Source organism: Natrix helvetica, assembly GCF_964273705.1.
Source record: "Natrix helvetica genome assembly, chromosome: 6".
Classification (NCBI taxonomy): domain Eukaryota; kingdom Metazoa; phylum Chordata; class Lepidosauria; order Squamata; family Natricidae; genus Natrix; species Natrix helvetica.
The window spans coordinates 76327941-76355312 of record NC_138553.1 but is presented as its reverse complement, the minus strand read 5'-3'; the positions used below and the strand labels follow the sequence as shown (position 1 = coordinate 76355312).

General features: G+C 43.8%; 1 protein-coding gene and 1 long non-coding RNA gene across 3 annotated transcripts in view; one reads left to right on the top strand and one right to left on the bottom strand.

Annotated features, from left to right (window-relative positions):
* Positions 1–27372, bottom strand: part of LOC309394640 — a 253769-nt gene that overhangs the window by 25036 nt on the left and 201361 nt on the right. The gene's annotated exons all lie outside the window — the stretch shown is intronic.
* The window catches only part of DUSP16 (dual specificity phosphatase 16), a 58211-nt gene that overhangs the window by 6380 nt on the left and 24459 nt on the right, over positions 1–27372 (top strand). Inside the window, exons 1-2 of one of the 2 annotated variants that reach the window (XM_081957986.1) lie at positions 4299–4452; positions 22306–22895. In XM_081957986.1, the coding sequence (XP_081814112.1) occupies positions 22665–22895 (231 nt within the window). In that variant the 5' untranslated portion in view covers positions 4299–4452; positions 22306–22664. Of the gene's footprint in view, positions 1–4298; positions 4453–22305; positions 22896–27372 lie in introns of those variants that run through there. The other variant, XM_081957985.1, reaches the window with a different exon arrangement.

Genomic DNA, 27372 nt, shown 5'->3' with positions numbered 1-27372 from the left:
ATAGAGGCTCAGGCCTTTATGGAAAAAAACAAAGCAAACCTAGAAAAAACAGAAGACTCTACAACGGTTATGCAGGACACGGGAGGGGCCGGAGCTCTGCCAGCGGGGGGAGAAGGGGCAATACCAAGAAAGCTCAGATCACAAAAATGAATAAGAAAACCACATTGTTATAAACAGACCGAAAGTAGTAATGAAATTATATGTAGATTATATATTACAATATATAAACTGATTGAAAATATTTTTAGAATTAATATGCTGATTTTATATGGTTATGTACTAATGTTTTATACTTAGATGTATTTTATGAGTTTGGAGGGAGGGGGCGCCTGCCACACTTGCAACTGCCAAAATTTGTATACCCTTCCATTTACCCTTTTCCCTATAAATGTTAAAAAAACCAATAAAATTTTTTGGAAAAAAAAAAAGAAGGGACTGGACTGCCATCTGTCAGAAATGGTGTAGTAGGGTCTCCTGCTTGGGTGGAGGGGGGGTTGGACTAGATGATCTACAAGGTCCCTTCCAACTCTATTAATCTTTCATGTGTTCTGGAGACTTCCACTATCCTTCTATAAAATGATTTTTTTTTTCAGTTTGGGAGGCTGGATGAGACAATGCCTCTCAACAATTTCTATGAACTATCTCCTACCCACCCATCCTTTTCCCTACTTATTTCTTCTGTAGACCGACTTTAAAAGAAGTGTGTTTCTTATCATATCCTTGTCTCATTTAGAGGCCTTGCAGGTGTATTTCATCTGCAAGACGTGGAATTAGATGTGACATTTCAGGTAAAAAAAATAAAGTAGAAAAGAATCAAGTGGAATAAATTACTTCTTGCACTTGGAAACAATTTATATAAGTGTTATCCAAATATTACATAATCTTGTTTTGTATCAGCATCGCCTCGTAAATTCATGTTCAGCAACCAGCTAAAATCTTGGAAAGTTTTCCATATCTCCCATTTACTGTCAAGGCAGCTTCTGCCCCCACTCCTTATGTAATTTGGGAAATACAAAGTTTGCAACTTGAGGAAGACAAAGTGGAGAATTTTGTCATTTTCTTGTTTAACTTCCATTCAATTATTTATTCTGTCGGAGTCACTTACTAATTACTACTCTGTTTGCCTGAAAATAAGACACCCCCCCCCAGATAATAAGCCCAATAAGACTTTTGAGTGATTGTGCTAAAATAAGCTCTCCCCCTAAAATAAGCCCTCCCCGAAAATATTGCAACACAGCAACAGCTCACCTCCTCCTGCACCTCAAAAATAACCTCCCCCAAAATAAGGCCAAGTGCTTATTTTGGGGGTCAAAAGAAAATAGGACCCTGTCTTATTTTCAGGGAAACACGGTATCTGTGTGTCTTATTTTCTTAGTTGCAAACATTGCAATAGTTTTAGGGCAGCTGGAATGTTATGACTATTCTCTTAGTTATTTAAGTCTTTGGAAAAGTCACACACATGAAAAAGTTCCTGTTGTTTTTTTTTAATAAGGAGCCATCGGGATGCATCTTTGAGGGCATCTTTCCTACCAGCCCGAAGTTTACTGCAATTAATCAGTATTTATCAGTTTCCTACCCAAAATACTATGAATATCAGATGAGTCCTTGTTGGATGCACCCTTGAAATAAAAAATTATTTCACCAACTTTCTCATATTCCACTAAAGAAAGTTGATTTTTAGATAAGGGAGAGAGGGAAGATTAGTCTCCTAGAATTTGTTACGGACAAATCTCTTCTTGTTCTGATTTCTACTAAATGTAGATTATTATCAAGATGTTATACAATACTGTAAATTTAGAAAAAAAATTGGTAACAAATAGACCACTGGAACTTTATAAGCATGATGTAAAATAAAATAGCATGTGTACTTGTTCCAGAAGTTTTGATCTAAACTGAAACTCTCGTTTTTTACTTGCTTTTTAAAAATAGTTCTTTCCCATGATGCTTAAGCCACTGCAGGTATCAACAATTACCTAAATGCAGCCGATCCCCCAAATATTAAGTGGAGGTAAACTTGGTTACTCTTGGGAGTTTACTAACTGGACCAGCAAACTAGTAATTAGTAAATTCTCAGTCTAGCCTATAGTTGGAAAAATGTCACAATGATGAAAATTGATGTCATGTCACCTCTGTGTTGCTTCCAAGAAAAAAAAATACTTTGTTGTGTTGAACACAACCCAACAAGACCATTGAGTTCAACTGAAGGGAGGCTCTGCTGTCTTAATGTATAATCTCCATCCCACATTTTTATCTTTACCTTGGGGTTTATGGTGACTGAGCTGGATTGCAGGTGACCTTGTTAACAAGATGAGAATTTAGTGACTGACCTTCCTGGTTGTTAGTTGGATAATGAATGACTTAGCATTGGATATGCTTCCCCTAGCGATCCTAATTGGCTATTCAAGTTTGTGAACTTATTCATTTGTATCCCTTCATTATTATTTTAACTCAAGGTGGCAAACATACCCAAACACACCTTCCTCCCCCTATTTCCCCCCACAACAAGCCAGTGAGATGGATTGGGCTGAGAGAGACTGACCCAAAATGACCCTGCCGGTTTTCATGGCTAAGGCAGGACTTGAATTCACGATCTCTGGCTTTCGAGCCTGGTGCCTTAACCAATAGATCCAACTGGCTCTCATTGGGAACAGGTTAAATTATAATACCAGAAGGACTGGCTGGGAGTATTTGAATTTGCTTATTTAAACGTCAAAGCTGCAATCTGTTCTGCAGGATGATAAATATTAACTCATATCGCTTTGCTAACAAAATGGGATAGATAGATAGATAGATAGATAGATAGATAGATAGATAGATAGATAGATAGATAGATAGATGATAGATAGATAGATAGATAGATAGATAGATAGAAAGAAAGATGGTAGAGAGATATAGAAGAGAGAGAGAGAGAGAGAGAGAGAGAGAGAAGATAAACAGACAGACAGACAGACAGACAGACAGACAGATGCCTACAAAAGACTCTTAAAATTTAACTGATCAACTGTATCAAAAGTATAGATGGCTCTAGATCCATGATGGTGAACCTATGGCACGCATGCCACAGGTGACACGTGGAGCCACCTCTGTGGGTACATAATTCCTTGCGAGGTGGAGTCTGGGCAACACCGGTTTTTGGCACTGCCAGATGATCGTTGTGTTCGCATGCGTGCCAGAAACCTGGAAGACAAACCGGCAAGGCCGGGCAACATGCCTTCGCGTGCCATAGTTTCGCCATCCCGGACCTACAAAATTCACGAGACGATTCTTTTCTCCATAAACATATGTTGTCCATCTTCTTATCATTGTCAATCATTGATCCTCACATCCACAAACAGGCCCAAAGTAAGTCTGGCCTTCGGAGCTCAGGAAAAACGGCTACAGGGGAATCAAGTACGGCTTGGCACTTCCTACGAAATATTTCAAGCGTTCGAAGTATTTCATTCACAGGCACCAGCAGCGTTTTTGAGGCTAGTAGAAGGGGCCTCTTCCAAACGATACGAGAAATAACCGGATGAAGTGGAAGAAAAGCACAGCCTAAGAAAGGGACGGCTAACCTTTTTGTCATTGCCTGCTGAAAGCATGCGTGAGTGTGCGACAGCACATGCCCTCACCCATAAGGCAATGTGTGTGTGACAACTCCCCCGTGCCCCCCGCCCAGCGCGTGCACACATGAACCCTCCCCTGCATTCCATTTTAGGCCTAGTAGGCCTACCTGCAACATCCTGGGACAAAAAATGGCCCATGGGACAGCGTCACACTGCCCCCCTCCCAGTGCAAGCGCGCGGGACCACCCACCCCCGCTCCCCACACATGCACACACGACCCAAAAATCAGCTGGCTGATGGGAAGCGGGTGCGCATGCGTGGTACGGCTGAGCTGGGGTGACGGCTCATGTGCCTGCCACCTGTGCGCCTCCCTCCCTCTCTCTTTCCTGTACAAGATTCATCACAGATATTCCCTTCCTTGTGAGTTCAGGCGTGCGCTCACAAGGCTAACCCACCTCTGTGTGTGTGTGTGTCATAGCCAAAAAAGAGAGGAGTTTGACACGAAGCCAGTGACCTTGTTCTAAAAAATCTCCTTTTTGTTAGGTGAGCTAAAACGGAGCTGGGTGCATTGGATCTTCTTTCAGCTATCGTTCTCTTGCATGCTGTGCAATCGCTCTTTTGAGAAGGCATTTCGTTCCCACCTCCCCCGAATGGCTGTAACAGGTTGTCATCTGAGGCAGAAGACAGGAACGGAGCTAATGACCTTCTGAGAGAGAGAGGGCAGCCTGTGTTTTCCTTGTGCTCCATTTGTGGTTTGTTGCCGGGCCAAGAGTGACCTACTCAGATTTGGCTCCGGCTGAACTGGCAGCCGTCCACTTTGAGACTCGGCGAATGGCTCTTTCATGCTACACGAAGGAGCGGAGAAAGCGGGAGAGGAATGAAAATTGCAGTTAATTAGGAAAGTAAGGTGAGCATGACATGCTCCTAAAACTTATCGTGTTTCCCTGGAAATAAGACAGGATCTTATTTTCTTTTGACCCACGAAATAAGCGCTTGGCCTTATTTTCAGGGAGGTTATTATTTTTGAGGTATAGGAGGCGATGAGCAAGGTCACCTCAGGGCTGCTGCTGTGTAGCAATATTTTCAGGGAGGGCTTATTTTGGGGGAAGGGTTTATTTTAGCGCATGCACTCAAACGTCCAATCTGGGGAGGTCTTATTTTCAGGGAAACAGGGTACTATCCCTCATTGTTTTCTCCTAAGGGGGAGTCAGGGAAGTTGATCACAATCATTAAAAAAGAGAACCAAACTACTTCGGTCAAGATTCTTTACCCTGTGAATTTGTCAAAAAAAGCCAACTAGAAGGGCGCATTTGAAAGGACCTGCTGCTACAGGCAGTCCTCAACGTACGACCACAATTTATGCTGATAGGTGAAAAGTTGGTTAAGCGAGTCTTACGACTTTCCTCGCTCCGTTTGCTAAGTGAGTCACTGCAGTTCTTGAGTTAGGAATGCTGTTGTTAAGTGAATCCGGTTCCCCCATTGGCTTTCCTTGTCGGAGGAAGGTCGCAAAAGTTGAATCACGTGATCCCGGGACGCTGCAACCGGCCCAAATATGAGTCAGTTGTTAAGCATCCAAATGTAAATCGTGATGCAACGGTTGTAAGTATGGAAAACGGTCCTAAGTCACTTTTTTCAACGCCGTTGTTACTTTGAACGGTCGCTAAATGAACTGTTGTAAGTTGAGGACTACTATACTTGACAAGCTGAGGCATTTCTGAATAAGTTACTACAATATAACCCAGGGTGTCAAACTCAAGGTCAACGGGTGAAATCTGGCTTGTGGTGTGCTTAGATCTGGCCCACAGAGCCATCCTGGAAATAGTGAGGTGACTCTGCCAGCATAAATGGAGCTCATGAGGGCCACATGTGGGCCTCCTGGGCTCCGTTTTTGCTGGCAGAGGGTTGCAGGAGGCCGTCACAGGCGGAAACGGAGCTTGGGAGCTTGTTTTTGCTGGCAGAGTGCTCTGGCCACCACAGGCCTCCCCGACACGAATGACGTTGAGCTGGCCATGCCCACCCAGGCCACATCCACCCCGGTCCCCTGAGGTCAAACACAATCCTGAGGCAGCCCTCAATAAACCTGACACCCCTGCTATAACCTAAAATGTTGTGCTATTGATGTGTTGGTAGACTGCCTCACATAAAGATAAAGGTTCCCCTCACACATATGTGCCAGTCATTCCTGACTCTAGGGGGCGGTGCTCATCTCCGTTTCAAAGCCGAAGAGCCAGCGCTGTCCAAAGACGTCTCCGTGGTCATGTGGCCGGCATGACTAAACACTGAAGGCACACGGAACGCTGTTCCCTTCCCACCAAAGGTGGTTCCTATTTTTCTACTTGCATTTTTACATGATTTCGAACTGCTAGGTTGGCAGAAGCTGGGACAAGTAACGGGAGCTCACTCCCTTACGCGACGCTAGGGATTTGAACCGCGGAACTGCCGATCTTTCTGATCGACAAACTCAGCGTCTTAGCGACTGAGCCACCGCGTCCCAACATAAAACTATAGTCCCAGACAAATTCAACCGGCAAATGTTTAAGGGCTAAGTTAAAATGTAGTCAGAAGCAAAGTTTCCTTCCTGTTATTAAGTGGCCCTTCTTCATGTACAGCTTGACTTAATTGTATGATTTTCTATTTGTCTTCCCTTTGTCATACATCTGTGGGTTGCACACAACCCAGAAGTGTCTGAGCTGTTAGGCTTTATCAATCTACTTCAGAGGTGGGTTCCTACCGGTTTGGACCAGTTCGGCTGAACCGGTAGTAACTTGGCAGCCTGGGTCGCTGGAACCGACAGTGACGCAGGCTTGCCACGCCCCTGAACCATTTCTCCTACAGCACCGCCATCTTGATTTTCAGTTCTGCCCATTTTCATTGCAGAAATGTAATTCCCCCCCCCTTTTTTTTAAACGTTTTGCGCATGCGCAGGCCTTTTTAGGTGCAAATGCACACGGGCGCAGAGCAAAAAAATTTGTGTGCCGAACCGGCAGTAATGCCAGTAGTAACCACCCCTGATCTACACACACACACACACACCCCGGGCAGCTTAGATGAAAATGAAGTGATTTTCAATGAACCAATTTTCTCCCTCAAAGAGTTTACGGTAGTGATTTACTTCTCCTTGTCAGCTGAACATCCCAGTAACTAAATTCTTAGTCCTTTTTTCCACCTCGGTCAACAGCGAAGATTTATAAAGGGGAGAGTTTCTTTCACACTGAGCTATTGGAACTCCTGGTGATATCATAGATGTGCCCATGGAGATTTCTTGGCAAGGAATAACAAAAGTGGTTTGGGATCTTTTTGTTTTGTTCTATTCCTCTGCCTAACCTAGATCCTGGGATTTCCTGATGGACTCCATCCAAATACTAACCAGTTCCAACTCGGCTTAACTTTTGTGCACAGGCCACCAGGTGTTCATTGATTCTGCGCATTTAGAACATAAATCAGGGGTGTCCAAACTTGGGAACTTTAAGACTTGTGGACTTCAACTCCCAGAATTCCCAAGTTTGGACATCCCTGACATAAATTATATATCATAAATACTATCCAAAGCATGTTTTAAAACATCAGTTACAAATGGGCATTGGTTTCGAAGCACAATTCCTGCTCAGTGTTGTCTTTCCTTCCTCATACACAACATTTGAATAAAAGAATGTTAGAAAAAATAATAATGTTACAGGAAAGTGCCTTTGACAGACAACTTTTATTCAAAAACCAGCTGATAACTCAGCGTTGTCCAGGTATTTATTTATAGGGGGGAAATATCCGGACCAAACATAATTTCTAATGTTGGGTTTTCCCCTTTACCAGAGGGAGCCCCCTTGTGGAGTACTGTGAAGCCGTTACGCTGTACAGTAGAAGCCATTTTATGTCAGTACAGTAGAAGCCATTTTAAAGTACAACAGGCTGTATCTTAACAGAACACACTCCCCGAGTGGTGTTATGGGTGTCTTACCACCACAGTATTTTTCTCCAGAGAGCAAGCCATCTGTGTACCAAGTTTGGTTGAAATTGCTCGAGGCATTCCAGAGTTACACTGGAACACAAACACACACACACACACAGACACACACACAGAGCCATTTTTACTTAAATAGACAATTCATGATATAAATAAAAATGCTATTTAATCAACTTGGAATATGATATTGTCTTGCCACTTCTTTGACCTCCTTGGACATCAGGTGCACGCATTAAGTGTCTTTTTTGATCAAGACGCAGCTGCGTCCCTATTGTGTGGGTAGGGTGTGGATCCTCCCCACCAAGTCAGTTTACATACTCAGCTCTTAGTCATCCCAAGCAATATGTATGTTTTATGACCCTGCCTTTGCAACTGGTCACACGATGTGCCTTCCTCAAGAGTAATGGCTTTGTAATGTGGGCTTCGTCACAGTTACCTCAGAAATGGATTACGTGAGCATAATCTTCTTCCCTGACACAGGATCTTCTCCTCCCTCAGCTATACTTAAAATCTAATCCTATTTGTATTGGTGTGGTGGGATTTTTTCCCCCAGTAGAATGTGTCCATATCATATCTAGGTATGAGGAAATGCTGAATGACTCCTTCATCTGTACGATTACGAGTACCAAATTTTTGAAGTATTAGACGCTCTGGTGTATAAGATGCACCTTAAGTTTTTTGGGAGGAAAACAGGGGGGGGGGAATTCTGCCTCTACATACCAGCATCCATCGGTATTCATCTGACTAGCATCCTTGCATCAAATAGCAAACAGCCTGGTCAGCTTCAACAGGTTATTGCAGTCTGATTCAGCACGAGCAGCTGATGGGCAGTTGGATCGGCTTCCTGGAATATCATCAATCAGCTGTTCCAGGCAGACACAGACCATCACTGCCTCCATGCCTCATACTTTTGGCCTCTGTGCCTCACGTTTTTGGCCTCCGAACGCTCCGTTTCAGACCTGCGCAAGGCTGCGGGGATTGCACCTGCCGATCTTTGCTGCCGTGAACCGCCCAAAAACACAATGCGTGGAGGCCAAAAATGCAACACGTGGGGGCCAAAAATGCGACACGCAAAGGAGGCGATCAGTAGCGATGTGTGAAGATCCCCACAGCCTTGGAACAGGTCTGAAACAGAGAGTTTGGAGGCTGAAAACGTGAGACACGGGGGCCAAAAATGCACGGCACAGAGGCAGCCATGGCCTGTGGCAATCCCTGCAGCCTGGAACAGGTCTAAAACGCAATGCACGGAGCCAAAAATGGTCAAAGAGTGGGGGCTGGTGGGTGGGCAGGGATGCATTCAGTGCAGTGGTGGGTTCTGGATCCCGTTCCAACCGGTATGGTTGGAACAGGCCCGGCGTCACCCACATGGACGTGCGCGGTGCGCGCTTGCACCATACCTGCCTGCGACGACTCCGCAAGGCTCCGTGATGCTCCAGCTGCTCGGTGGAGCATCACGCAGGCACTGTATGTGCCATGTGTGTGCGGCCAACTGCCAAAGGCTTAAAGGACAGGTAAGGAGCTATCCCTCCAGAGCACCGTACCGAAATGGTACCCGGTGCTCCGGGCAGGCTCCAGTACACCAGTACTGGGGCGTATCGCCTGCAACCAACCAATGATTCAGTGTATAAGATGGCACCCACATTTTCACCCTCCTTTAGAGGGGGGGAAAGGTGCATCTTATAGCCAGAAAAATACAGTAATTAAGTTCTATTTAAAAGAAGTCTGGACTTCATGCTTGCATCAGGGTTACGTTAGCAGTTCATGAATAGTATGCAATGGAAACATGAATTGCATAATGATCTGTTAACGCAATTGCCAGCTTTCAAAATACTGATGTTAGTAGCCCTATATATTAAGGAATTTAAACAGAAGCCTTACAAGATTCTACTCTATATCTGTGGTTTGTCCCTGGGATGTGCTAAACTTTTCATTTATTTATTTATTTATTTTACCGTGCTTCTAGACCGCCCCCTCTCCCAAAAGGGACTCGGGGCGGTGTACAGTCCATGTAAAGAATCTACAAAATACAATAAATAGAATTAAATATGTACAGTTGGAGTGGAGGAGGTTAAAATAGAATTAAAAGAACTGTACAGAGCCAGTATATAAATATAATTTAGAACCCTAAAACACATACAAATTAAATTAAAAACAATACCCCTAAAATAACCAGTTACTAGTACATTTACCAGGAGGAGCAGTTGTAGAAAAGCATTGGGGCTTAGATCTTAAGTTGGGGAATTGTTGTTTAAATCAGCCATTAAGCAAATATAGGGATGTGGTGGCTCAGTGGCTAAGGCGCCGAGCTTGTTGATCAGTTCGGCAGTTCGAATCCCTAGTGCCGTGTAACGGAGTGAGCTCCCGTTACTTTGTCCCAGCTTCTGCCAACCTAGCAATTTGAAAGCATGTAAAAATGCTTTCCTTTGGTGGGAAGGTAACAGCGTTCCGTGTGCCTTCGGCGTTTAGTCATGCCGGCCACAAGACCACGGAGACGTCTTCGGACAGCGCTAGCTCTTCAGCTTTGAAATGGAGATGAGCACCACCCCCTAGAGTCAAGAATGACTAGCACATATGTGCGAGGGGGGAACCTAAGCGAATATAATGCATGGAGGGCTAAAAATAAGATGGGTGATTCCATGTGTGTGTGCCAAATGGAGAACAATGGCTATATTCCTAGCTTTGATCTGAAACATAATACTTTGCCACTTCCATTTCAATGTCCGGGTTACGAACTGTAGATTGCAACCAATTCAACAAAAGCAGCAGTCATCCCAACGGTGTTTTTCAAAAGGCAATTGGACTTTTCTTTGATTTTTTGAAGATGTTTCACTTTTCATCCAAAGAAGCTTCCTCAGTTCTGATTTGAACGGTGGGGAATCAGTGGTCCTTGGAAAAATTAGCCAATGATGACTAGCATTTCCCGGACCAATACATCATTGTACGTATGAGAATTATTATCCTGTGGAAGGAATTTCCCAGGAACTCTCCTGCTTCAAACAGCCCATTCTCTTATGTAAATCGTGATAGTTGGAAGTCATTAAAATAATTTTCTGAAGTATATTTAGCCTCCATTTAATGGATTAGAGGTTTGTGTTTTCCTTTATTTGGAATTTTGTGATACGGCTTAAATCTTATGATCTCTGCTCATGGGATACCAATGAACCATTCTTCTCTTTTGTAACCTTTCTGATTACTGTAATAATTCTGGGAATTGCATGTAAAGATTGAAATCAGACCTAATGCCACACTTAATGACACGATTGTGACACGGTTTAGAAATAAGCAGTGAAGTAATGCAGTGATTAATTCCATCTTGTCATTGGGGCGAAATGTCTCTTCTGTCAGCGCCTTCATTTATTACTGTGTAAGTGGGTAATGAAAATTCCCAAGACAGTTTGCAATGGCTTTCCACACCCTCTTCCTGCTGTTTCTTATTGTATGCAAAAGGGGAAAATCCTAGTGTGAGAGCTCCCTATTCTAATTAGGCTCATTCATGAGCTACAGCTTCCTTTAGAGGCCTGCAATTTTCTTAATCGTTTTTTTTTTTTTTTTTGCTCTAAGATTCTTGCATAATTCCTTTTTTTGCATCTGCTCTTTAAAGAAATTGGTGTTTTATTTTTAACCATGTCAGGAATACAATAGAATAGAATCGGAGGGCTGGAAAGGACCTTGGAGGTCTTCCAGTCCAACCCAGAACCAGGAATGACATAATAACAGTGTTACGATATCTCAGGGGCTGCCACAAAGAAGAGGGAGTCAAGCTGTTCTCCAAAGCACCAGAAGGCAGGACAAGAAGCAATGGGTGGAAACTAATCAAGGAGAGAAGCAACTTAGAACTAAGGAGAAATTTCCTGATAGAACAATTCATCAGTGGAACAACTTGCCTCCAAAAGTTGTGAATGTTCCAACACTGGAAGTTTTAAAGAAGATGTTGGATAACCATTTGTCTGAAGTGGTGTAGGGTTTCCTGCCTAGGCAGGGGGTTGGACTAGAAGACCTCCAAGGTCCCTTCCAAACCTCCAGTGATGTAGCACCCACAATTCTTGTTCCACTGATGAATCATTTTCACTCTCGGAAATTCCTCCTTGTTTCTCCCAAATCCATAACAGAAAGTGAAAGAAGATTTTTTTTTTAAGGCTGTTGTAAAATCTCCCAATTCTTTTTTTCTTTTCCTTTTTTGAGTCACAGCTCACCTGTAGGGAGATAAGCCAAATGTCCTTAAGGCAACAGTTCAGGACAAGTCAAATCAGATTCATAGGTCTTCAATTTGACTGACAGAACTTTGCTTTCAGGGTTGGTTAAGGATGTTTCAACCTTGCCTCTCCCCAAGTTGGGATTTCAGAGGTCAGCAGTTTTTAATTACACCTCCAAGTCTAGTAAAAGAAGAAAATTTAGAGCTGAGGTGGCACAGTGGTTAGAGTGCAGTACAGCAGGCTACTTCCGTGGACTAGCTGCAGTTCGGCAGTTCAAATCTCACCAGACTCAGGGTTGATTCAGCCTTCCGTCCTTCAGAGGTGAGTAAAATGAGGGCCCAGATTGTTGAGGGCAATAGGATGACTCTGTAAACTGTTTAGAGAGGACTGTAAAAGCACTATGAAGCGGTATATAAGTCTAAGTGCTATTGCTATTGCTAAAATAAGAGCTGTCCAATGCTGTAGCTGAAGAAGAATCACAACTGAAATTCAGTTGAATGCAGTGGAGATTCTCCAAGGGAAATAAACATGGTATTTCAATTAGTAAAATTCAGGTAAACATTAGATCAGTGTTTTTCAACCTTGGCTACTTCTAAGATGTGTGGACTTCAACTTTCAGAATTCTCCAGCCACCTATGCGTGAAATCAAACAAAAGTAAGCTTGGTTTGGTGTGTGTGTGTGTGTATGAGAGAGAGACAGAGAGACAGAGAGACAGAGAGATACCAGGAATATCTCTCTCTTGGCTATGGTAGAAATAAAAGTTCTATTTTTGTAAAAGTAAAGTAGAAGTCACTGGAGAAGAGCCTGATGCTGGGAACGATTGAGGGGAAAAAGAAGAAGGGGACGACAGAGGATGAGATGGCTGGATGGAGTCACCGAAGCAGTCAGTGTGAGCTTAAATGGACTCCAGAGGATGGTAGAGGACAGGAAGGCCTGGAGGAACATTGTCCATGGGGTCGCGATGGGTCGGATACGACTTTGCGACTAACAGCAACAAAAGCAGAAGTAAAAATTCTCCAATTGATGCTTGAATCAAACTGGCCCATCACTAAATCTTAATTAATGAAGAACCCTAGCACAACCACACATTGCTGTCCATTCACGAAGTTCTAGATTTTAAATCTGGATTCCATAAAGCAATGAGAAACTCCTGGAATTAATTTTGACATGTCATTTCCTTGACGCTGCTGTGTTGAGTATACCAGGAAACAACAAGGGATTCGCTTTCTCAAGAAACGCAGCCCTTTTAGGCGAGACATGTTCCAACATGAGCCTTGTCACACAACATTGAAAGAACAATGAGTTCTCAACTAGAAGCTAAACAAATCTCCTCTTCTGTCCTAGTATTTTCTTTAAAAACTTATGAGCACAGCATAGATATAGTTCAGCCAGAGTTCTTTACTTGTAATGGGAGAAAATTAAGTTCAGTGCGGAAAGTGAAATTTGCTTGGATTAGCTTTCTCTGGATGGTGCCCAACTTTTAAACCCTTGTTTTCCTTCGACTATTATTCTGATACAGGCTATTGTTAGTGTGACTCCTAAGACTAGAAGTCAATCCACATTCCTTCAGGGGGAGAGAGATGAGTGCCAAAATAGCTTTTCCCGCCTGCTCCCTATTCATTGGGTCATCTTGACCAAGGGGCAGAATGGAGAAATCAGTGAGATAAGGTTGAGGAAATCATGGGGGGGGGGGTTTAATATTCCCACCCGCCTCTGATTAAAGTTGAGAATTTATTTATTTATTTATTTGTCGAACAAGTACAAGATAGCAGGTATAGGTATAAACCTAAACATGAACAAAGGAAGTACAGAAAATGGGGAGGCATGCTGGTGCCCTTATGCACGCTGCCTTAGGGACCTCTTAGGAATGGGGTGAGGTCCACGGTAGACAGTTTGAGGTTGAAGCTGTGGGAGTTTGAGGACGTAACAAAGTAGTCGGGTAGAGCATTCCAGGCATTGACCACTCTGTTGCTGAAGTCGTATTTTCTGCAATCGAGTTTGGAGCAGTTTATTTGAGTTTGTATCGTTGACAGGTAAGACAATGAAGAAGTCGTTGATAGGTAAGACATTGTAGCAGGCAATTTTTTGTACTATGCTTAAGTCCGACTGCAGGCAGTTCCAGGTTGTCCAAGCCCAGAATTTCAAGCCTGGTGGGCGTAAGGAGTTCTATTGTGAGCAGAGGAGTGGAGGACTCTTCTCATGAAATACTCTGGACCCGCTCAGTTGTGTTAATGTCCGATATACAGTGTGGATTCCAGGCGGATGAGCTGTATTCAAGAATTGGTCTGGCAAAGGTTTTGTATTGTAGGGTTTAGGGGTGAGATGTAAGGCAACTCATTATGGTTGTAAGTCATGATGATCATAAAGCAGGTTATCATGTGACCAATCCGATTTTACTACTGTTGGAAGAAATATCCATCTGGTTCAGTTCCAAGCCGGGAGACACTGGAAACATGGAGGCTGATTGGAAAGAGGGTTTAATGATGAAGGCAGCTGACCACATGGAGCTGAGAGTGTGGGGTTTTTAATACCTTCTCCTGGGCTTTGCACTTGAGCTTCCTGTTCCTGGGCAAGAACATGTATTCTACTTGCTGTTGTCAGACTCCCAAGGGGCCATGTAGCTGGCTCGATAGGTTGTCTCAGCTAAGTTTGGTTGAAGTTTGCATGTCCTTAGGATGATAGTGGGTTAATCTTATTATGTCCTGGAGGGTCATGTCTTAATCCCATCATCCTGAAGCTGAAGGCCTTTTGTTCTGTAGATAGGATGGCCCAGTCCTTCTCAATGGGCACCAAATATCTACTGGGGGCAGGAAGCTGAAGCTCTGAGTTTCTATCTCCCTTAAGATTTTTTTATTTCTCTTTTAGGGAAAATATTTTACCCTGCCTTTTTAAAATATTTCTCAAAACACTTCATTCTTCTAGGAGATAGGTGGGTGCTGACTTTCTACACTACCTTTATTTGAGGTGATCATTAAGTGAATTCATGGTCATTAAGCGAATCCATTGTTTCCTATGGGGGGCATTTTTGCAAAAAAACAGAAACAAACACGGGGTTTCAGCAAAAATGGAAATTGCCATCCCATGGCTACAAGATATTGCAAAGAGCTGTAAAAATTCAGGGTGTGACATTGGAACCTTAGAACTAGGTTATAAGTACCTTGGGGGGGTGGGCTTGTAACTTTCAATAATTGCTGAGTTACCAGTTGTAAGTTGAGGACTGACTGTACTTAGGATGTACTTGTTGTGGCCCACTAGTGGCCAATGGAGCTGGCAGCAGATTCAGACAGTGAGGAGGTTGGGGAGGAACCTGGGCCAGTTCTGGATTATGGGGAAGGCTCTGATGAGGGCTCTGTGTCAGAGGCAGAGAGAGGGTCAGAGCTGTATGCCAGTTATCAGCTGCCTTCATAGTCAGACATCAGTGAGGCCTACAAACAGCTAGAACCTGTTCCCAGTGTGTGCATGCGCAGAGTTGCCAGGCGAAGGGAACAGCTAAAGAACGGGTCGACTTGGGAGTAAGGCCACAGGTGGACGGTGAATGGCCCCTCCCAGAGGAAATAAAAGAGGAGCAAATGGCCCCTCCCAGAGGAAATAAAACAGGTGGGAAAGGGGAGTGGAGTTTGCAGGAGACAATTAGTTTCCTTAATTGGTTCGTGACTCTCCGAGACTCCTTGCCAAGTTTTGCAGATGTTGGCCTGTCAGCTCTCCAAGCCAGATAAGGTCTGTGACTGTAAATCCTCCCTTGAAAGACTTTGCTGGATGTGAGTGAGCAGAATTCACAGTCAATGAATAAAAGGGGTTATTGTCGGGACCAGGAGTTATCTTTCATGCTCTTGGGAAGCCTCGGTCAGAACAATATTGACCAAAATGGGCCAAGGAGGGTGACAGATATTTTGCCTGTGGCAAAGGTGTGATTAAGATTGATTAATGACCTTAGGTTCACTTGATTATCCTGAATTTACCCTCTCTTTCTTTTATTAGAAAACATGGTGTGAAAGCCAGAGGATGATGGGTGAGCAGAGATCAGTATCTGTTGACCCATCTCTGGTGACCTTGTTGACTTGGAATGTAAGAGGTTGTTCAGCCTCTTCTCAGCAACCTCTCAGCCTTGGGGTTTTGTGTGGCTGAAAGGTTGGGTTTTAGCAGGATAATGGTTGCATTCAGCAGAGAGATATTTGGAGATACATTTGGCAAATCCTTTTGACAGTTAAGGATCAACATTTTCTGACAGTGTTCTTTGTTCACTCTTGGAAGGAAAGTCATTCACCAAATGAGGTACGAGGTGTCATCGGTAATACAGTCTTTTTTTTTTTAATGGGTGTTTTTCTTCATTAATCGTTATTTGTATATTTGTAATTTCACAGTAGGAACTCTTTTGAATACAGCCTTTCCTGAATTCTTATAGTGCAGCTCTTTCAAATCTTCCCAGTCTAACTCTACTTCTGATCCATAAAGCAAGAGATACTTAAAAAACCGAGGCAGTATTAGAAATTGAGCAAACTAACCTGGGGTTAAATCATTTTTTAGCCCTATAGCAACTTCTTTCCCAACAAAGGTGGTTCCTATTTTTCTACTTGCATTTTTACACGTTTTCAAACTGCTAGGTTGGCAGAAGCTGGGACAAGTGACGGGCTCACTCCGTTGCACGGCGCTAGGGATTTGAACCGTGAAACTGCCAACCTTTCTGATCGACAAGCTCAGCGCCTTAGCCACTGAGCCACCGCCGTGTAGAGCTACAAGGATTAAAAACAATCTCTCTCCATTTTACCTGGAATCTTAGAATAGCCAGTGTGATGTTTGCAACACCATTGCTATGGGGCTATAATGTCTCTTATCTGTCAGAATGTGCATTGTATTACCTTTGGCTCCAAGTGCAGCTTCTGGGTGATCTTTAAAATCAACTCTTTTGCAATATAATCCCTACAGGGGTTGTGAGTCACTGTCCATAGATCATCCTGCTCCAGATAAGGCCACAACAGGCTTAAATTAGCCTGAAATATGGTATGTGGAAATGACCTTGAAGGAGGAAGAGATGCTGCCTAGGGGAATAGGTCTGATAAAAGGAGGAGGAGCCCTCAGATGAGGAACAGGTAGAGAAAGGATTCCAAGCATTCTTATAAATAGTTTCTTCTGGCAGGTGAATCCCTCCTTGAGATCATAAAGTCTTCTGCCGTGGGGCTATTTCTGTGTCTGGTTTCAGGAAGTTCTGAAAAATTAAGACCTATTTATGGTTTTTCCTTCTGGTTTCCTACGAACCGCAAAATAAATGCAGTTGGGCGCGGGTGTCAAACTGAAAGCCCGCGGGGTGCTTAGATCTGGCCTGTGGGGCCGCCCTGGAAACAGCGAAGGATTGGCCCGCGGTGCCTCTGACAGCGAAAAAGGAGCGCTGTTTTCGTCTGCGATGGCCTCCTGCAACCTTCTGCCAGCGCACAGCCTTCCCAAGTTCCGTTTTCGCTGGCAGAGGGTTGCAGGAGGCCGTCGCAGACTAAAACGGAGCTCAGGAGCCCATTTTTGCTGGCAGAGCACTCAGGCTACCACAGGCTCCCCCGACACAAGTGTTGGGCCACCCCCACCCGAGGTCAAACACAACCCTGATGTGGCCCTCAATGAAACCAATCTTGACACAGATGGGGAATTAGAAACAAGTGCGAAACAGTCTGCAAGGACTAAGCTTGGGGTCCTCGGAGTTCACAGAACAGCACAAGGGTTTCCTTGACTTCGTGTTTCTGGTCTTACTAGCGAGCCAAACTAGAGGAACGTCAAGAGCAGAGGAAGGAGGAATATCGGTGTGCAAAAGTGGAGAGAAAAGTTTGGGTGGGGGGCTGGAAGAAGAAGAGAGCTAGGGTTTAAACTCCGGAGTTCACCCCCAGACACTCACTTAGGCTTCCTTCCTGTATTAACTGCCCAGATTGGATATCTTCTAAATTGTGGTCACACTCAGGGGTGGGCTTCAAAAGCTTTAGCAAGGGGTTCTTTGCCTGATTGCTGGGTGGGCGTGGCCTAGTTGGCCTCCTGCACTACGCGGTTGGCTAAGACACTGAGCTTGTCGATCAGAAAGGCCAGCAATTTGGTGGTTCGAATCCCTAGTGCTGCATAACGGAGTGAGTTCCCGTTTCTTGTCCCAGCTTCTGCCAACCTGGCAGTTGGAAAGCATGGAAAAATACAAGTAGAAAAATAAGAACTACCTTTGGTGGGAAGGTAACAGAGTTCTGTGCGCCTTCGGCATTGAGTCATGCTGGCCACATGACCATGGAGACGTCTTCGGACAGTGCTGGCTCTTCAGCTTTGAAACAGATATAAGCACCGCCCCCTAGAGTTGGGAATGACTAGCACATATGTGCAAGGGGACCTTTTATCTTTACCTTTACCCTTTATTTAGCAAGTTAAGTGCAAGGGATGTTAATGATGGAGTTGGTATAAATTGGAATTTTGGGAATGTGGATGTGGCCGGCAAAACTGCTTGTTCGAAAAAAGAAAAAGAAAGCACCAAAGCACCTGAGGGCAGGACAAGAAGCAATGGGTGTGGGAAGCTCATTAAAGAGAGATTCATTCTGGGGCGAAGGAGAAATTCCTGGACAGTGAGAACATCCAATCAATAGAACAGCTTGCCTCCAGGAGCTGTGGGTGCTCCATTGCTGGAGGTTTTTAAGAAAATATTGGAGAGCCATGTGTCCAGGATGCAATAAGTTCTCCTGCCTTGGGCTGAGGGCTGGACTAGAAGATCTCCTAGTCCCTCCCAACCCTATGATTCTATGAAGTAAATGAAGTTTTTTTGATACATAGGCCTGCGAATCTTGGTCTGGCTGTCCCACAAAACAGGCTATATCTCTGGGTTGGATGAGAATTTTCTATTTACATGCTAGCTTGTTTGATGTGGAAAATGCTCTGTTTGACACTGTTTAATTTATTATTTCTGGTGTTCATCGGTTCAATTGAAAACAATTTTAAAAAAGAAACTTTTGGCACATGGATGGGCCTGCTTTACTTGATGTTTTGCTCCATGAACGATGGTAACATTGCATTGCTATTTTTAATTTTGTATCTGAGGTCCCTTCTAGCCCCAAGATGCTTTATTCTAGGTTTTGCCCACATAATCAATATGCAATATGTGATTCTGATCCATTCTGTTTGGCTGTGTTGTGGCCTGCCAGCAGATTCAGACAGTGAGGAGGTTGGGGAGGAACATGGACCAGTCCTGGAGTCTGGGGAAGGCTCTGATGAGGGCTCTGTGTCAGAGGCAGAGGAGGCCAGGGCTGTCCGACAGTTATCAGCTGCTTTGGAGTAGGATATCAGTGGGGCAGAAGAACAACTGGAGCCTGTTCCCACTGTGTGTATGCACAGAGCTGCCAGGAGAAGGGAACAGTTAAGGAACAAGGGTCGACTCGGGAGTAAAGGTACAAGGAAATGATGAATGGCCCCTACCAGAGGGAATAAAAGAGGAGCGAAAGGGGAGTGGAGTTTGAAGGCAGCAATTAGTTCGTTTAATGGGTTTGTGACTCTCCGAGACTCCTTGCCAAGTTCTGCAGATGTCGGCCTGTCAGCTCTCCAAGCCAGATAAGGTCTGTGACTGTAAATCCTCCCTTGAAAGACTTTGCTGGATGGGAATGAGCAGAATTCACAGTCAATTAATAAAAGGGGCTTTTGTTGGGACAAGGATTTGCTTCATGCTCTTGGGAAGCCTGGGTCAGAACAGTTCTGTTGCAATTGCTTAAGCCCCTCCCTCTTAATGTAGATTTTATTTCTTCTTAGCAATTTTAAATATTAAAATGTTCCCCATTATACAATGGTTGCAAATTTGACATCTTTCAAAATAACATTTGGAAAGTTTCACGAGCCGTTTCAAGGCAGTTGGAACATAAAGTGAAAGGTTATTTATTTGGAACCAGTTCCATACTTATAGGACATCTTCAGAACAGGGTAATGATTTTGAGGCCCTGTAGGGTGTATTCACTAGATTTCCAGTTTTGGGATGGATTCAGCTCAATGGTGCAATTCCTAATGGGGAATTTTGAGGTGGTGTTTTGTTTTGTTTTTTTGCTTAAAGACAGAGATGAAAAAATGGATGGTGGTAAAGGTTCCCCTCGCACATATGTGCTAGTCGTTCCCAACTCTAGGGGGCCATGTTCATCTCTGTTTCAAAGCTGAAGAGCCAGCACTGTCCGAAGACGTCTCTGTGGTCATGTGGTCGATGTGACTGAACACCCGAAGACGCACGGAACGTTGTTACCTTCCTACCAAAGGTGGGTCCTATTTTTCTACTTGCATTTTACGTGCTTTCAAACTGCTAGGTTGGCAGAAGCTGGGACAAGTAACAGGAGTTCACTCCGCTACGCGGCGTTAGGAACTAGAACCACCGACCTTTCTGATCAACAAGCTCTGCGTCTTAGCCACTGAGCCAGGGCTAATCAGGTGCCGAAGATGGTTATTCGTATGATGCCTGGCATGGATTTTGGTTGGTGGGCAGCTGGGTTCCCAGCCTGGCTCTCTTTGGTGATTAAATCAGTACTTTTCAATCGTTCTGCTCTGAGGTCACACTTTTTTTTTTTTTTTTTGCAACGATCAGCCAAATGATGAAATCTTGGACATTGACCAAGGATCTTGTGCGGCTTCTGGCCTGACCTCGCCAACATCATTGTTGGAAAGAAGTCAGGAATGACAGAAGACAGCTAGTCTTCCTCCAGCTGTGCCTGGGGAGGAAATAAACAGCCATGATCATCAAGCCTCAACTATGAGGAAAATTTCACACGATCTTTTTAGACGGTTCAATTTAGTGCTTAAAACTGCTACGGTTTGAAAAAATGCTGCGGCTTTACGATCTGAATCCAGCATGTGCAGGGGTTACTTGCACATGTGCAGGGGGAGGGACGCATGCATGCGGGACGCATGTGCATAGAGGGGCGCGTGCATTGAATTTGGGGGATTCAGGCGTGCGTGTTTTGGGCACTCAGTCCGGAAAAGGTTAGCCATCACTGATCTAAGTGTTTCTTTCTAATCTTATTTAAAATGCATTGGAAAATATTGTATTGGTCCCAGTTCATTTACCTGCCGGCATCATTTGCGGTGGAGAATTAAAAAATAATGTAAAAAGGTTTAAAATGTGTGGCCATAGAGACTTTTTAACCGCCTGCTGCAGATGCTTCACTGCGTATGAAAGGAAACGCTTTAAATCAAGATTTTATTTCAGGTCTTTCAAAAAAATAGCAACTTTTAAGACTGGTGGACTTCCGTTCCTAGAATTCCTCATGGCTGAGGAATTCTCCGAGTGGAAGTCCACCAGTCTTAAAAGTTGCCATGTTTTGATAAACTTTGCTTTATTTGGAAATAAATAAAGACATCGAGGCACAAGAACAGTTTTCCCCCCCGAACGCTTAGCTTAGCTTTCCTTAACGCTTAGTCTTGCTTAGCAACAGAAAATTTGGGCTCAATTATGGTCCTACATCAAGGACTAGCTGTACCTGAAATGTGAGGGAGGTCCATTCTGCTAGTTTTAGAGATTCCAGCTGAGTGAAGTTGCAGTACTACTCAAAGTTTTGTGAACGGTGAAATGGCTGTTATGGTATATGGAAGTTTTATTTATTCTATTCCTGGAGAAATGTCAATGTCACATCTAGAATTGCTATTTCTTGTCCTTGGAGGTTATCCCTCTGGGCGTTAGGGGTGTAGATCAGGTTTTGCTCTAATGGCAAGGTGAGAGGAGAGCTGCATTAATCAACAGTGGCCAGGATGAAGAAAGAATCCAGCAGCCCTTTAATTTCCCAATTTTGGGGCATTCTAAAAATGTATAGTTGTTGTTTCTTTATGTGTGTTTCTTGCAAACAAATTATATCTGTGTCCAGTTTTTGTAATTGTATTAAAAAATTCTTCGTTTAGAAGGGGAATTTAATCCATTTATATTCATCGATGTATTATTTATTATTTCCTTTCTCCATTTTGCTTAGTTATACTTAGGATTTGGTTTCCTAGTGGTTCTTTTGGTTAGTCTGAAAAGGGGCTAGCAGATTCCTCCGTAAAGCAAGTATCCCAGATGTTGCCTTTTGCTTCTGCCTTTCCCGCCGAGGATGGGACGCGGTGGCTCAGTGGCTAAGACGCTGAGCTCGTCGATCAGAAACGTCAGCAGTTCAGCGGTTCGAATCTCTAGCGCCGCATAACTGAGTCAGCTCCCGTTACTTGTCCCAGCTTCTGCCAACCTAGCAGTTCGAAAGCAAGTAGAAAAATAGGGACCACCTTTGGTGGGAGGGTAACAGCGTTCCATGAGCCTTCGGCGTTGAGTCATGCCGGCCACATGATCAGGAAGACATCTTCGCACAGCGCTGGCTCTTCAGCTTTGAAACGGAGATGAGCACCGCCCCCTAGAGTCAGGAACGACTAGCACATACGTGCAAGGGGAACCTTTACCTTCACCTTCCCCCTGAGGAATACATGGCGACTGTTAATCAAGCTTGGCAACAATGCCACCTCACACACACCTTTGGGTGGTGCCAGAGAATGAGACCCCCCCTCTTACAACCAGAGTGGGGGGAGACGAAGGGGAGGCAGGGCAGGGATTTAGAGACTCTCATCACCCTTCTTGTTTGTTTTTATTTCCTTTCTGCCTGCCTCGTTTCTGTACAGGCTCCTAGGCCGCTCGAAGCAGAAGACCAACGATGGGGGAAGAAAGATAGAGAATGAGGTAATGGCAGGAGCATCTGAGAAGGATCTTTTGTTAGGAGTCTGAAATGGCGATGCCGTAGCCCAAGATGAATGGGTTGTGAGGGGCGTCTTTGTACGAGGCATTTCTCTCCAGAGGACCCTCCGAAGAGAAAATGGGTCTCCCTTTCCTCTTGCCAGTCTCCACCGAGATGACCTCATTCATCTGGAGGACAATGGAGAGTCTGGGCCTTTAAGTTCATAGCCATTACCTCATCTTCTTCGTGGGGGCCGCAGATTTGAAAAGCAAAAGCATTGCTCCAGTTCGGGCGTCTGTGGTTGTCATGGCGGATGAAATGAACGATGCTCAGCTCATAACCGGGGAGAGGCTGGTGACTTGGCTGGAAAGCAGCATGGAGAAATTGCTCCTGATTGACAGCCGCCCCTTTGTGGAGTACAACATGTCCCATATCTTGGAGGCCATCAACATCCACTGCTCCAAACTCATGAAGCGCAGGTTGCAGCAGGATAAGGTGCTGATCACCGAACTTATTCAGCATTCGGCAAAACAGAAGGTAAGGCCCTGGGGGAGCAGGGTTTTTATGGGGGGGAGGTGGGAATTAGATTGATAGTTGAAGGACGGAATTGGGAATGGCAAGAGATCAGCCACTCCGAATAGAGCTGGAAGGGACCTTGGAGGTCTTCTATAGTCCAACCAGATAGGTGGCTGTCCGGTCTTTTCTTAAAAAATTGATGAAGCACCCACAATGACCGAAGGAAAGCTGTTCCACTGGTTAATTGCCTTCCTGGTTAGGACGTTTCGCCTTAATCCCAGGTCGCTTCTCTCCTTGATTAGTTTCCATCCGTTGTTTATTGTCTTTCTTTCTGGTGCTTTGGAAAATAGGTTGACCCTCTCTTCTTTGGGGCAGCCCCTCAAATACTGAAATGCTGCTATCATGTCACCCTCAGTCCTTCTTTTCTCTAGACTAGCCATACCCAGTTCCTGCCACCGTTCTTCATATGTTTTCAACTCCAGGTCTTTAATCATCCTAGTTGTTCTTCTCTGCCCATTGTCCAAAGTGTCATATATATATATATATATATATGTATGTATGTATGTATGTATGTATGTATGTATGTATGTATGTATATATATATATATATATATATATATATATATATATATATATATATATATATATATATATATAGACAGAAAGAGGGAATAGTGACCTTCCTCCCAGATTTAGGCATACCAGGGGTTGTAACACAAATACATACCTATTTCCCTGGCTCAGCTGATAAGGAGGAGAGCCTGTGGCTTAGTGGCTAAGACTCCTGCCTAAGATATAATACAGCCCAGGTTCAAATCCCAGTAAGGGTATGGCTAGCTGACGAGAGCTAATTAGCTCAAAATAGATCTATACTAGTCTCCCTTTATTTATTTATCAGTACAAATACAACACAAATATATTAAAAAAAAGAGGCAACATTAAAAATAAAAATATGGTTTTTCTGCCTGCATGGTCTTCTGTGATGAGCCGAAGGACAGAAAGAGGGAGTAGTGACCTTCCTCCCATATTTAGGCATACCAGGGGTTGTAACACAAATACATACATACATACATACATACATACATACATACATACATACATACATACATACATATATATATATATATATATATATATATATATTGCAATGCTGTCAGATGACACTATGCAAGTATTAACAGAGAGATCTGGCACAAATTATTTTTCCCACCGTTAAGCAGAATCAAGAGGTGTTTTTTTTTTTTTTGATACCAGCCTTATCATGCCTGCAATTTGGCAGTTCGAATCTCACCGGGCTCAGGGTTGACTCAGCCTTCCAGCCTTCCAAGGTGGGTTAAAATGAGGACCCGCATTGTTAGGGGGCAATACGCTGATTCTGTAAGCTGCTTAGAAAGGGCTGTAAAGCACTATAAAAGTCTAAGTGCTATTGCCATCATGATCTTGCTAACCACAATTTGCTCTCCAGTCCTGAAAAATGTGGCTACAACCGAAAGGTAAAATAAACACTGTTGGGAGGAAGCGTTTGATGTTTTATGAACTGAAGTAGTCACAGGGTTTTGCCACATTTCTTTTGTCATTTAAAAAAAATATTCTAATTTTTCTCCTACGCATAATGCCAGAGGGGTATAAGAAAAATGCACTCTATCTAGTTATCCATGTATTGACTGCAGCGCAAATAATCCGTGTGCAATATTGGAAAAAAGGAAGTGTCCCATCAGAGTTAGACATAATTAGAAAAATATTGGCCTGTGCGGAAGCAGATAGGCCCACCCTCGAATTAAAAAAAATAAAGGGGAGTCGGAATATTATGAAGTTTGGAACAGATTTTATAATTGGTATAAGACAAGGTAACAAGACTGGAACAAATTGTAAATAATGTGATTGAATAGAAGGATAGATAATGCATTAAGTAGGCTGGATGAGATTATGTGTACTGTATTTTTCTGAGTATAAAAAGTACCTTTTTCCCCACTAAAAGAGGGTGAAAATTTGGGCGCGTCTTATACACTGAATGTAGCCCCACCCACCCAACGGCCCCCACCCTTTGGCCTCTGCCTCCCAGCAATTTACCTCTTTGCAGAAAAGAGGGGCTTGCAGAGGCTTCAATAAGATATAGTAATCCCTGCAGCCTGTAACAGCTGATGATCAGGAGAAATTGAAAGTGAAACTTGCTGTCTGCTGGAAGGCAAATTGCTGGGAGGCAGATTTTTTTTCTTGTGCTAATCAGGCTGTTTGCTGCAAGGATGTAAGTCAACAATTATAAATGCCTACAGAATGTTCAAATTATTAGATTTATTTTTTAAAGACTGCTTTATTATTATTATTCTAGACAACTTAACAAAATGAAGAAGCTTTTTAAAATAAATGCTTGATCTCTGAAGAGGCCCCGTGCTATTGTTTTTAAAAAAGTGCTATTCTTTTAAATAGCAGAGAATAACTATACTTCCAGAAAGCACATCCATTTTAACAGCATCTGTACAAGTATAATCTGAAATATAACACTACAAACAGTGTATATTGTCTGTACTGTTTGTTGCAAGGAGGCAAATTGCTGGGAGGCAGAGGCAGATATTTTCCCCTTGTTTTCCTCTCCAAAATCTAGGTGCATCTTATACTTCGGAGCGTCTTGCACTCCAGAAAATACGGTATATACTGTGATTGTATGGCCATAACGGCTTCGCTGTGCTGCACTATTTTAAATGCAAAAACAAATTTAAAAATATATATTATACTTGTGGACATGCTGATACAAATATGAGTGTCTAGTAGAGAAGCCACAGTGACGCATTTGATCCTACTTGACCTCTCGCTCCCCCGAGGATGCTTGTGGACGCCAGTCTTCAACCGCGTCAGAGAAATTTGTCTCGGAGGGCATAAAATCCCCATTCCAGGCTCTCTGGCAGGCTTTAGCAAATCAGGCCTTCAAAGACGAATGTGCTTTATTTTAACCCGGATTTCGTTTTTGGCCACGATTGTCTGAATGAGTCATAGTTTGTAATGAGATCATACATTGCTTTGCCGTCAGCTAGCGCGGCCGCAGTGATTTGGTTTACACGTCCAATCTGAGCCAAAGCCTAACAATTGGCAGATTTAGTGCAGTGTGAAAACCGGGCCTATATTTCACTTAATGAATTCATTACACTTGCATCCCCCATTCTTCTGTCGGATTGTGTGCTCGAAATAGCTAGCTTTTGGTAGAAGGCAAGATTCAAAACAGTAGGGGGGGGGGGGGAATAAAAGGCATAAATTAAAACCAATGTCAACCCCAATCATCCTGAATCTCTGCATCGCTCAGTATTTGCCAAACAGTAAATAAGATTCTGCTTCATTTTTAGTGTTTCAGAAGGATGAAATTATGGTCTCCAAATATACATTCTGAAAGTTGTTATTATCCTGAATAACAGCAATAACACTTAGATTTAGACTTATATACTGCTTTACAGTGTTTTACAGCCCTCTCTAAGCGGTTTACAGAGTCAGCCTGTTGCCCCCAACAATCTGGGTCCTCATTTTACCCACCTCGGAAGGATGGAAGGCTGAGTCAACCTTGAGCCAGTCAGAATCGAACTGCTGGCAGAATAAGCCTGTAATACTGCGTTCTGACCACTGTGCTATGAGGAAGGAAGGAAGGAAGGAAGGAAGGAAGGAAGGAAGGAAGGAATGGTAATAGCAATAGCAATAGCAATAGCAATAGCAGTAAGACCTACATACTGCTTCACAATGTTTTGCAGCCCTCTCTAAGCGGTTTACAGAGTCAGCCTGTTGCCCCTCAACAATCTGGGTCCTCATTTTACCCACCTCGGAAGGATGGAAGGATGAGTCAACCTTGAGCCAGTCAGAATCGAACTGCTGGCAGAATAAGCCTGTAATACTGCGTTCTGACCACTGTGCTATGAGGAAGGAAGGAAGGAAGGAAGGAAGGAAGGAAGGAAGGAAGGAAGGAAGGAAGGAAGGAATAGTAATAGTAATAGCAATAGCAATAGCAATAGCAGTAAGACCTACATACTGCTTCACAATGTTTTGCAGCCCTCTCTAAGCGGTTTACAGAGTCAGCCTGTTACCCCTCAACAATCTGGGTCCTCATTTTACCCACCTCGGAAGGATGGAAGGCTGAGTCAACCTTGAGCCAGTCAGAATCGAACTGCTGGCAGAATAAGCCTGTAATACTGCGTTCTGACCACTGTGCTATGAGGAAGGAGAATGAGGAAGGAAGGAAGGAAGGAAGGAAGGAAGGAAGGAAGGAAGGAATGAATAGCGATAGCAATAAGACCTACATACTGCTTCACAATGTTTTACAGCCCTCTCTAAGCGGTTTACAGAGTCAGCCTGTTGCCCCCTATAATCTGGGTCCTCATTTTACCGACCTCGGAAGGATGGAAGGCTGAGTCAACCTTTAGCCTGGTGGGATTCGAACTGCCAAATTGCAGCCAGCCGGCAGTCAGCAGAAGTAGCCCTGCAGTACTGCACTCTCACCACTGCGCCACCCCCGGCTCTTGCT